The sequence below is a fragment of the Plodia interpunctella genome, chromosome 5, assembly GCF_027563975.2.
Source record: "Plodia interpunctella isolate USDA-ARS_2022_Savannah chromosome 5, ilPloInte3.2, whole genome shotgun sequence".
Classification (NCBI taxonomy): Eukaryota; Metazoa; Arthropoda; class Insecta; order Lepidoptera; family Pyralidae; genus Plodia; species Plodia interpunctella.
Window position 1 is genome coordinate 2,006,794 of NC_071298.1, and position 13,111 is coordinate 2,019,904.

At 35.5% G+C, this 13,111-nt stretch overlaps 1 protein-coding gene across 1 annotated transcript in view; it reads left to right on the forward strand.

Annotated features, from left to right (window-relative positions):
- dlp (dally-like) overlaps positions 1-13,111 on the forward strand; it is a 73,889-nt gene that overhangs the window by 50,461 nt on the left and 10,317 nt on the right. Inside the window, exons 3-5 of the mRNA XM_053745893.1 lie at positions 4,125-4,248; positions 4,818-4,928; positions 7,050-7,206. Coding sequence (XP_053601868.1) covers positions 4,125-4,248; positions 4,818-4,928; positions 7,050-7,206 — 392 coding nt within the window. The remainder of the gene's footprint in view (positions 1-4,124; positions 4,249-4,817; positions 4,929-7,049; positions 7,207-13,111) is intronic.

Genomic DNA, 13,111 nt, shown 5'->3' on the forward strand with positions numbered 1-13,111 from the left:
TTTTGGACGTTTAAATATGTAACAAAGCTTCACATCCGCAAAGGAAAACTTTATTATTGGCGATATTGTTTATCTACCTAATAGGTGGATTTTTCTTCGGCGCCGCTTTCGCGCCATATTTGGAGTTCGGAGTCCGGACCGGGTCCCGTTGGCTCACAGACACCGGTACTTAATCGATACAACTGGAAACTGGCCGCAGTTGTTTCACTTTAGAGATATGCTTTTTATGTGTCTGTGATTTATCATCAATAGAGAAGACTTTTTTGACGTGTGAAACCACTTCATATCCTTGTATGAGGCGACTACTACACATAGCTGTTAGACAATAAAAACATTTACAAAGCCGTGGTTGTATGAATCTGCAAAATTTTAAGGTTATTTTTTACGCCGCTTTCTGGCTTATCCCCGAATGAAACCGGAACAAAAATGAAAGAGAGAAGAGATTTTTTATTTTTTTTTATATACTTATTGAAATTCTTTGAACAAAAGTCATTACTTTTAGCAATATCGGCATTATCCATTGATTGGGCTGACGGCTGGCTGACGCAGATTAATATGCAGGCATTCTCAATTGATTCCTATTTGTTATATTAATAGTTATTGTAGATGTTTTGTATGTTATTTCTTTTGAAAATGTTGTGTTCAATCCAAAGAGATTGAAATAACTCAGCGCATTCATTTAAAAATATTGCAAATATTTCAAAGGTGAAAAGAATTTTGGGTTTAAATATTAGATAAGATTAATTACATGCTTTGCGGTGCACTTTTTGACCTGTGAAATTGACCTTAACCCTTCTCGATCGCCAAAAATAAAGAAAAAGGACAGAACAGTTTTTGGTTGATATTTAACCACCACCACCAGCGGAGGATTTATATATAAATAGTCAATTATTTCTTGATTTTTTTACACAAATGTAGTGTCAATAAAATTGTATAACATAAATACACGTCATTAATTACATATTTCTTTAATTAATTTATTTATCCGTCAAGGTAAGGCGATATCACAAAATATGTTCTTCACACCTACCTATTATAATTTACGATGGACGATTAAGCTGACTTTATTTATGTACGAATAGGGTGTGTAACAGTACCCCAACTAGCGTCATTTGTTTTCGGTCGAAACACGATCCTGCTAAGTTTCATTCGCCACAAAACGTCCTCATTCACACCTAACTTTATGGCTAATTTGAAGATTTTTATTACAACGTGAATAGCGTTTGTTTTATTACTTAAATCTTCACTTAAAAATAACATTAGTCTTTGTTTATTGAAGCGTAAATCATGTATGCTATGTTAACGGGCATAAATAAACTTTTTACATTTTGATTTGTATTTGCTATAGAAACCACTCTATTTTCTAGTTAATTTGTCAACAACGATATTTTTAAAACCGCCTTTTTAAATTCAACTGTAAATTCATTGGCGATAGCGGTCGAAACACATATGAAAGCAAATATAGTTTTAAATATGTAGGTACCTGTTATCTCCATAGGGACAAACCATAGATATCGAACATATTTTCACCAAAGAACTTTATTTTTTGTCTAACCTAAACAATTCACAGTATATCAATGTTTGCATATTTATTTACAGAAAATGTTATGTTAGGTCAATCACGAAACTGACGAGTGTTTTATCTAAAACGTAAAACTTCAATAATTTAGGCGACAATTTATGTGTTCATCTCGTATTCTGGAGATAAATCAAGAACAGTGAGATGCATGGGCCTCGTGGCTAAAAATATTTGGACTATCCCTCGCAGCTGGGGCCGCACGTGCTGCCGCCAAACGGAAGGGCGGTCGCGAACATGTTACTAACTGTAAGGGCTCTTATACACTCACTTTAGCTGTTATCCCGTTGCTGGGGTTTTTCACGCTCATCCCTGTGACATTTGGCTGTTCGGATTCAAATAAAAAAATAAATTATTTTATATCGTTAGATATTTAAGTAGTTACTCTAAATTTAAAAAAAATATTTTGTTTCCTACATGTTTTTGTATACTAAAATTGTATTTCTTGTCGTGTTTATCAATATGTTGAGTTTGCTTGCGTAGTAGTAACTATATAAAAAATCTAATTAGTGTGTTCTTCTTTGCGTGGCGATGTCAAATCTGGAAACGCAGAAGAATGATATTAACAATATTATAATTCCTATAGTACCACTGTTAAATCCTTTCTTGCCGGAACCAAGCAGTAACTTAAAACACAACAAGACTGTTCTTATTATATTATTACATTTGCATGTCAGCCAATTAGGTAGATATTTTCAGAAAACTGAACATGGGAAGAGTTAAAGTTAGTTTTAATTTTGATCACAATTATAAATAGCACAACGATCAAATTTGCATGATGTGTGTGTGTAAGAGTCTTTAGATTTAACGGCAAACTTGCGGTCTATGATGCAACGTGCAGGCGGATGCAGCTAGTATTTCGCTGACTGTGAAATTTTATGGAGTACGTTACTTCTAAGAGTATATGCAATTTAAGGAAACTTTCTACTTTGTCGATTAAATGCATGCCAAATGTTTGAAAACGTTAATTTTATTCAAAACAATCCTGACTGTTTCAATGTGTAAATCGATATTCGATTTTGCAAGACTAAGCAATGAAAAGCAGTTGCATAATCTGAGAATATTTTATAATCTGTCAGTGCCTCATATTCGCAAACCACGCATCGTATCCGATGTGCACGCGATGCTTGCGCGTAATCGATTTGGGCGTGCGAGTGCGGTGCGAGCAATACTTGTAAACGTTCCAATTGCTTCCTCTTCCGCTTTCACAAAGAGTCGATGGCGCAGATGTTGATATTGCCTCTATTTCTGTATTGTTGTTAGAAGCAACCGCACCCAATATTGTGCAATCGCGAAATTCTCTTGGCTAGCTAATTTTACCCAAAGACGAAAAGGCGTCAAAGGCATCAATAAAAGCGTCTTTCTTTCTTATCTAAGATGTTGTTTCTAACACTGACGGTAGATTTCATTCAAGTCGCCTAAAGGCATCTGACATGACTTTACCGATATTTAGTGGTAAATAGCTTGCACACTTTAGTTAACGAAACTGTCAACCAGTGTTCAGGTTTCCTCACGATGTTTTCCTATACTGTGAGCAAGTGATGGTCTATACAGGAGTAAGATTGGTATATAAACTAATGTGAAATGAGTAGGATACGAACCAGGGACCTGTCGATCACTGCACGGACCGCTTCAAAAACCCATAGGCGATCTAATCTGAGCTTACAGAAAGAGAAACAGTTTTTTAAGTAGGCCATAAAATAAAATAAAAACAAGCTCTCAAAATTGTTTAAAATGTATATATTATTACCTACCTAATTTGTTCTCAGGCGAATTTATATATTCCTGTAAAAAATGTTTTTTTTCGCATTTGAGTCCGTTTCTTGTGTCATTTCTACAATGTGCTTAATTTGCGCTTCGTTCCTGTTCCTGCCAAGCATGTTTGTCAAAAAACGGTTACGTACATTGTGGGGTTTGGCTTGGCTTGTGTCTAGGAAGTGGGAAGTAAACCATCCTTCGAAAGAACTTTAATTGAAGTCGCTGGCGCTCCATCTTCATAAATCATTCAATTCAGTTTATTAACCTGCTTCGGGCAAGAATTACGATATTAATTACATGATCGTGATTAAAATCCGTCATAAAATGATTTGATTTATTTGTTGTTTAAAGTTAAATTATACTTTTACTTCATTTTGTGATCTGTCTTTTAGCTTGTAACCAATTTGGTGGTGCATTGGTGATTTTATAGTTGATCTGCTGTTACAGTAGAAAATCGAATAAAAGCTAGTTACTCTTTATTCCCTTCGCTTTCAAAGGTCCATCTAGAGGATAGTGGTAGGTACTAAGTAATATTTTGAAAACTAAAGTTCTTTATCGCAATTGTACAGCTAAAATCAGATGAATTGGGATCTTATTTGTCAGTTATCAGATGAACTAGGATCTCCCTCTCATTTGAGCGCTTTTTGATTTGCAACCTTAGTCAGAATCAGAGCCCAGGGACCACTATAAATAACTAGATACATATTCCACTTGACTGTTATTGTTCTTTAGATATTATCTTATTTCTAGATTATTTTATTTATAAGAGAAACTTATTTATTTGTTACAGAATTCTTCAGGAAATTATTAGACGAGTCGCGACGAAGTTTCCACAACATGTTCAAACGCACGTATGGCATCATATACGAGCAACATTCCTACGTCTTCCAAGACCTCTTCAATCAGCTCGAAAAGTAAGTCTTTTGGTCTTCCTTCTCTCTCTCTTCCTCGATTGTCGCCCCCTTACGTTTGGGGCTGTGAAACACGGAATCAGCGTTAAAATAAACCTTACAATTTTGAAGATTCGACTGTGATTTATCGACCGCCTGCCTGTCTGATATCTGATGTCCTCTTTAGGAATGTTATTTTTCCCTTTCTTATGCTAAAATTAATTTTATGATGTGCGCCAAAATGACCATAGAAACCACCTAGACGGAGTGGTCACTACGCCCGTCCGCTATCTGGAGGTCTTGGGTTCGATTACCAGCTTGAGTATATACGTTTGTAATAACTGTGATTGTTATCACAGGTGTTAACTGTATCTGCCGTTCTGAGTATATTGTGCTAGTTTTTTTGTGTTTGTATCCATCAGATCCGAGCTTAGTGCTAAGTGTGGGGTTGAGTGTTGTGCATTAATAGGTAGAAGAACTTAGAAAAAAAAAACATTTTTTTTAAAGCTTGAGATCATTTGATTCTTTTCCAAAAATATAGAAATACATTTCAATCAAACACAAGACATCCTAATCAAAGCGTTGTGTTCCAGGTACTACACGAAAGGTGACACGAACTTCGAACAAATGATGGACAAATTCTTCTCCATTCTTTATGAAAAAATGTTCGCGGTTCTCAACGCGCAGTATAGTCTCGATGACAAGTGAGTGTCCTTATAGTTATCCTTACATATTATAAAAAGATATCCTCCTGTCACGTCTGTCTGAAGTCGTTAAATTCAAAAACCACTAAACGGATTTTTGTACGGTTTTCTTCCATAGATAATGTGATTCCTGGGGAAGGTTTAGGTGTATAACTTATTGTGGTTTTACCACGGAACGGGCCGCTAGTACAATATATTCTAAAACCTTTTGTTCGGGGTTTCATCTTTAAAAAATGATTTAGTTTGCAGAACCAGCATTCATTGCAATAAATTATGACACGATTAGTTAGTCAGTTGATCAGTCAGTCATCATAATTTTAAGGGAAATCTCTTTTTTGTATAATGGTCATGTTTAATATTGCTTTTTTGTATATTGGACGAGTCGCGACGGAGTTTCGACAACATGTTCATGTTGCATATGGCATCATATACGAGCAACATTCCTACGTCTTCCAAGATCTCGAATATTATACCCTCGAAAAACACCGGTTAATATTTTCTGCTCTCCACAGTCAATGTAGAAAACAATAAACACTCCAGTTTAATATGCCATTAATGAGTAACTTAATCGTACACATCATAAATCTCAACAGATATCATCCATAAGCTCAATAATCGAACGCGTTCATTGTTTGCCTACAGTAGCAGAGACTGGTTATTCTCTAATCATATGTACCCAGAAAAAGTTAGGGCATTTGAATGCTTCAGAACACTATGAACACACAGTCTTGCTCTGTTGTTTTTATAGGCTTTGACAGTGACGTGCGTATTTCATATATTTTCTGCGTTTTGCGTTGTGTGTCGACGGACACCAAAACGACGGAGCGCGATTGAACAATTTGGCATCTTATAATATGTACTTACACGTTGTGTTATGCGTGAGTCAATAACTTTCTTGTCTGTCATTTTAATGATATCGACGTGGCCTATCTCCAAAGCAAGAATAACATTTTTGCGGACATCTTCCAATTTTTTTTTCTCTCAATATTTTAATATTTTCTTCATTATTCTCTTAAGCGTTTATCGGGTTTATTCCCAGTCTTAACCGGCCTTAAGCGTTGCTTTCCTAACTCACACTCGATGAATGCTCGTTGAGAATAACCCCCAGCAGCTTATCAAAATGCATTTCTCCGTTCCACTTTATATCCTATTACAGTTTTTAATCGTTTGTTTACATGTCCGTAACACTAAAGCTGTCCAACTCGAGTGTTTTATAGAATAGACGGTCATAAACACACTTGAAATATTTTTATGGATGTATTTTTGCTAATCACGAAAAAAACGTGCGTGTAAGGGAACGAAATCCTATTATTACCTATTAGCACAGAACATTTACATACAACACAACATGTAACATGCTGTATATGGATGTAACTTTTCCAAGTTGTATTTTTTTACGATTTAAAATGTAGTCACTAATTAAAAACAAAAAATACTTATGTCGATGAAGTAATAATACTTATTTTATGTACAATTTCAATATTCATTTGTCTTTTTGTAAATTTAAGTAAGTACCTATATGATTTTAATTTTTGCAGTCAACATGAACGTGCAACTTATCATAAGGTTAAAAGATCAATGAATTCATAAAATTCACGGTCATTGACTGGCGTGATATGTCTTGAGTATGTTTTTATTCATATACTTAATTTTTATGATAAACTAGCCTTTGCTTGCGACTTTTCGACATTTAATTAATTCCTTATGTACCTGTCTTGTCACTTACAAAGTTTATTTCGTGCGTCCACTCATAACTTATTATTGTCTTTGCTTCTAAGCAACGAATAGCGACGAAACCTATACCAGATTTTAAGATACACTAACTAATATACAACTGTGAAATCAAATTTTCAAATTCCATCTAGTGGTTTTTACCGCGCAACTATTGATGTGCAAACAAACATAGCCCATACTTACAGTTTTATTACTTATGTATAGATTATGTATAGATGTATAGATTAATGTGAAGCAAAGTCAGAACTGAATAAGTGGCGAGAACTAGTGGACAAGATCATTAAGAGTCACGATCTTCGAGCAGCAAGGGAACGATCATTGAGAAGTAACGTAAAAAAGTATTGTTATCCATTACTGGTCGAATAAACGATTAATTTTCAATTCCAGGTACTTGAAGTGCGTGAGCAGCAACATGCGCGACATCCAGCCATTCGAGGACGTGCCCCACAAGCTGTCGCTGCAGCTGCGGCGCGCGTTCGTCGCGACCAGAACCTTCCACAAGTCGCTGCAGGGCGGCGCCGACGTCGTCAGGAGCATGAAGCCGGTACGTCACTGCAACTTTATCGAAGCTTACTCGCTATTGGACGCTACGTCGACCTTTATTACTCCATTGTTTAGTCGCGCTCCTGTTGGTACCTGTTTTCTATAGGTTTTGACATTCACACGCACGTCGCGTTGATGTCGATCGGAATTTTATACAATGTCTGCGTTGTCTATCGACGGACGTCAAAATGACGGCGCTCGACTGAGCAATGGGGCATGGCTCTAACTGGAGAAAATAAGGTGACAGTCCAAGGCCTACAGTCGAAACAGTAATAGGACAAAGAGCTTCCAGGTGGAATCGAACCTCGGCTTCGGGCGTTGTAAAAATGGCCAGAGCGGTGTATTGCTCAAAATGCCAATCGAGTTGGTACGTAACAAAACTTTACCGATTTTTTATAATACCTAGCAGGCAAACATGCATGCTGATGAGTGGTCACCGTACTCTAGGAACGTCTGCAATATCAGAGGGTTCTCAACGTTGCCGACTTTGTCGCCTAAGGTTTTTCGACACAGTACAGTGTAATTTTTCTACCTCTCTCACTGTGTCTCTCACCCTTGAAATCGGAACATATCAATTCGCAAACACGCCACGCCATTCAGCTGGGAAAGAACAGAAAGCGCGTATAAATGTTAATGTAATGTATAATTAAAAGAAGCGGTCCCAAAATGGTCCCTTGAGTAACCCCTTCACTTATCTGCATGAACCAAATATTTATATATATATAAAGATATATAATAATGTCCCACATGAAAGTCCCAAGTATATGCATTGTAAAATAGCCATTTGAAGAGCTTAAGATGGTATAATTGACAAAAAAGGTAATTAATTATCCCTGGGTGGTCCGTTCATGCTAATTTTTTTTCTTAATTGTTCAAGTGTCATTCTTCCTATTTCGTCACTTACCATCGCGCATGGTCAATTGCAAGCTCAATTCGATTTACCAAACACGTCTCATTGCAATTTAGTACTTATCACTAACACTATAAGATCCTACTGTAGTGATATTTCCGTCTGATAGCAGCTACTCATATTCATTGCAATTTAACACTTATCACCGGCTCATAAGGTCCGAGGAAATTTTCGTGATTTATGTTGCCCCAAGTCATGCGCCCGAGACCGGCGAGAACCATGTACGTAGTTCCCATTATCCAGAAATGGTCTGTCACGTGTCTACAAGTGTCTTGCAAGTTGAGACTTCGTGTTTAACATGGCAACAGGGGATTTTATCTAAATTAGCAATGGAACCTGCTTTGTTTATTCATTTATTAACATTTTTATCGCTCTTGTCAATGTTAAACGATGCGTTGACACAATTACGATAATTTAAAGAGCCAGACTTTACAATCTCGTAAGTATGAAACTGGAAAGCTAAATCTTAGACTAATACTTACTTCCTTACTATTATTAGATACGAGAAATCTATTGTTGTTTAAGCGTTATCGTATAGCTTACGCTTATAACGTTAACTTCCCACGACGAAACCGATCGTGATGAAATTTTGTAAAAAAATTTTTTCGGCGAGAGCCACTATAGTAGCAAAACCTAGATTTTTCTTTAATCCAATCTACATGTTAAAGTCTACTTATCCTATTAGCTCGATATATTAATTTAATGACTCAATAAAATTAAATGACATTTAAAACGACAGGTGGAGTTAATTTGGGCTTTTAAAATCCAGATGTATAAATAAGTCGGTGTAGATGTAGTCGAAATTATAGATGCAAATTAGTCTAAATCAATAACTCGCCAACGCGTTTACAAAACGACATCTGTGAATAGGGCGAATACACATAGAAAGTTGTTCACTTCGAATTAATTTCATTTAAGAGATTTTTTAGAAGTGGCTCCGAAATCTATACTATTATTATAAAGAGGTAAGCGTTTATGAGTTTGAATGTTTGAGGCGGGTAAACTCCGAAACCATAGAACCGATTCCAAAAATTCTTTCACCATTATAAAGGTACATTGTACAATATTGCTAGAGGCTATCATTATTTATCTCAAAACTCCCACGGGAGCGAAGCCCCGGGCAACATCTAGGCTTGTATAAATGTAATTAGTAAAAATGTTACAAGTATTTTGATGTAAAATAGTGTCGAAAACTTTCCTATATTGTGGTACAGGCGCACTCATTAATCAGATGTATTATCATAGTCATATCAAATTGCCATGCAAATAAATTACTTAATTAAAAAGCGTTTACTGATAATGTTACTAATTTCGCTCGTCAATTGATTGGATTAGAAGAGGGGTGCGGTAGATCTGTCACTCAGGTCACAGTATAAAAGAGAATTGCTTAGGTAGTATAATACTGTGGCGATGCGTACACGCATGTCAAGCGTGAAGTGTGTCGACCGCGGCGTGTACCTGCATGATTGGTCGCCATAAAATAAATACATTAATCTGATAAGGTTAAATTTCTCAATTTATCATATTTGTGCTCATTGATCCATACTAATATTATAAATGCGAAAGTCTGTCTGTATATCTAAGGCCGGAGTTAGCCATGAACCATTATATATATATATTTTATATTTATATTATTATAATTATATATTTTCGTTTCATCAGCACTTGATCACAATCATAATATGTTTCAGTATACCTTTTGACCATGTACTTTATTGTGTACTTACATTGTTATATTACTGATAAAAAATTATACATAAATTTATATTTAAAAAATGGTAAGCCCTTCTAGCATAATAGGAACCGACACTGTTTGAATGAGTTTCTTTCGGCATTTCTTCTCATCAGTGGTCGTTCCGAATTGCTAGTAGTTTGTAGCTTTGGTAAATATCATTTAATTTAGAATATGTGAAAAAGTGCCTGTGAAGGCCTAATTTCTGAATAAATTATTTGATTTTGATTTTGAACGTCACTGGAAAGTTTCGGATGGCTTTATTTCCAATATAACATTGACCTATTTTATTTATTGGAAAAAAAAGCAATCGATCGCAAATCCAAGTCGTGTCGCCAACATTTTTTTCATATTCTTGGGGTGGGCAGCCCCACCTTGTCCCTTCCCTTCCAGCGCACGTGGCTAAAATTAAACTAAAAAAAAAAAATTAAAAAAAAAAAAAAAACACTTACATATTTATTGTCACAAGGTGTGGTCACGTCCTAAAATTGTGTTTGAGTCATATATCTCTCGAGTTCGTACATTGCTCCCGTTGGCGCCAACGACAAGCTGAGCTGTGATTAAAATAATCGTTAATACAGCTTCACATTGGCAAGGACATTTGGTATATGGTTCAGTGTAAAGATAGTGTTAAACTACTTCGCTTCTACCTTAAATTCTCGCCAGTTTTAGTCCCGCTGGGCAATGTGATTTTCGATATGCACTACATTTTAAATCAATGCAAAATTTGTTACATATTTGAATTGTAAAGCAAATAATTTTATCTTTATTTATACAATACTAGCTGCGCAACGGGACTTCGCTCCCGCGGGAATATCAGGATAAAAATGTGTGTATTATTCCAGTAGGAACTTCAGGATAAAAAGTACCCTATGTATTAGGCGTTCCTGGTTTTATTCTATTCCTGTGTCCCAAATTTCATAACAATCCGTCCAGTTGATTATTTTATTTTAATTTGTTAATGCCTACACTATCCAGTTTATAATAAACTTTTTATTGTTGTTAAATCACAAACAGTACTATCATTTCTGCATCGAAATAAGTTACGGCTTTCTGTGTTTTGCTTTCTTGAATTTCTGTGTTTGGTCATTTAAGAAAGTACACATAAAACTATTTTTATTATTTTACTTACTTTGACTTCCTACACACAAAATAAGAAATATCTACTCAAAATAACATTACGCACCCCTCGCCCACCCTCTTTCTGGCTGCTAGATACATCCAGAGGAGGTAGGGACAAAGTAACCAAAAGATAAGCTTATGCTGCGTTAAGTAAACAACGCCTGGTAGGTCACGTCAGAACCTTTTTTGGTGATAAATTACTTGTACACCACGTTAGGGAGAGTAAATAGCAAGCGTGAGTTAAGAATTCCACAACTTTGTTACTAAGTTAAACGATATTGAATTGTATGTGATGGTTTTAAGAGACAAATTAGGATGAATTTAAATAGCTTTTTATGTTGCCCTAAGTAAGGTGTTTTAAGGTTATGACCTCAAATGGAACATTGTAACCATTACAAAAGTATATCCATACATTAAATTGAGGTGATTTTTACCGGCTTTTATTCAACTTGCAATGTATGTAGGTATGAAAGTCACTGTGTTCGTTCGGGTGGAATCTTGCAACTCAATTTTGAAGCCCTGGACCGGACTTTGGGCTCGACGTGTTCTACGGCTGAGGAAAGAACCGCGAAACGGTGACGAGAGACATTGCATACCTAGATGGATAATAACACAACCGAGAGCGGAGTCAGTAGTTAATAGATTTATAGTAGGTACTATACTATCAGAAATTAGTTTTATATTGATTTAGAACATTGAATTACAAAAATAAAAGTAATTTATCCGCATTTCAATCCATGAAACAATTACCTACAAACGTCGTAATGAAGAATTCAATTAAAACATGCACTGTTACTATCAAGCATTTTATTACCGCGTTTATTGTAATAATAACTTCATAATTGTTAGTATATTTTATTGCGGTTCACTGGCCTCTAAGAAGTCACATAACAACATATCTAGTTATTCAACATTCACCTCTATGTTGTGATGATAATGGCCAATTTGCAATGTTATAGTTAAAATATTGAAGTTATTTTGGAGTCTACTCCCGCCTTCTCTCTTGTTCCGTGTAGGTACTATATGCAATAATATGAGTTCCACTGAAATTATCAATGAAGATTATTTAATGAGGGGCATTAAATTGAAATACAGATTTTTGTATTTTCACATTATCAGCATCAAATGAAAACAAACAGTCCAGTTTTCCATTTCGATATGGAAATTCTGATAGCATGTACGACGCAAAAATGTCCAATAACCATTTGTGGGAGACTTACATTTTTCTGAAGAAAGGTTTCGTTCTTATAATTGGGTTTTGTCACATGTTTATTATTTTGTAAGTTCGTTCACGTTCAATTTTAGAACGAACACACTGTTTAAATATAGCGTGAAATAAAAAATACTTTGACATACGTACATCACGAATATATAAAGGTGCCGTTTTTGACGTTTGAGTTCCCCTACCTAGTACCCTAAAAAGCTTTGATGCCATTAAAACTGCAATTTGCTCGAAAGAAAAACAGGAACACTTATTTTCCGACGCGCTACTGAGAACACCTGCAAAGAGATTTCATCATTCACTTCTCAAACATCGGTGAGTACACCACTCCCCGTGAACCGTCTAAATATAGCGCAAATTTTATCAAGAAGTGTTTTTAATTCGCTCCACTCAGGCCGATGATCTCATATAAACCGAGTTTTATTGTACTCTTTGTTGATGCATTCAGATTATCTCTCTATGTATTTTCCCGTGTTCGGATGTTACTTTCGGGACTGCGACGCCGCGCGGCCAGAGTTCAGCGTACAAAATAAACCTAAGATTTTGAATATTTTCAACATTTTGATGCTTTATTCAGACTATTTATCGACAAATAATTTAAACTGGCTATGTCCCGGGACTTCGCTCCCATAAAAAAAAAATCGCGATAAAATGTAAGTCTTTGTAGTATTCCAAGTTATATTCTATCTATGTAACAAATTTATGGAATAGGGTAAAAATGAAGACGCTGGCAAAAGAAAATACAATAATTAAAATACTAGGATATCGTCTTTTATATAAGAATAAAATGTTATGCAAAAATACGACTCGCTAAAATTTAATAATCTAAAATAATCGGGACGACTAGCAACGCTGGGTCGTACATATACTATGATACTGAAGATATGTGCACAGATTCTGTAATTATTATGTTCTGTTTC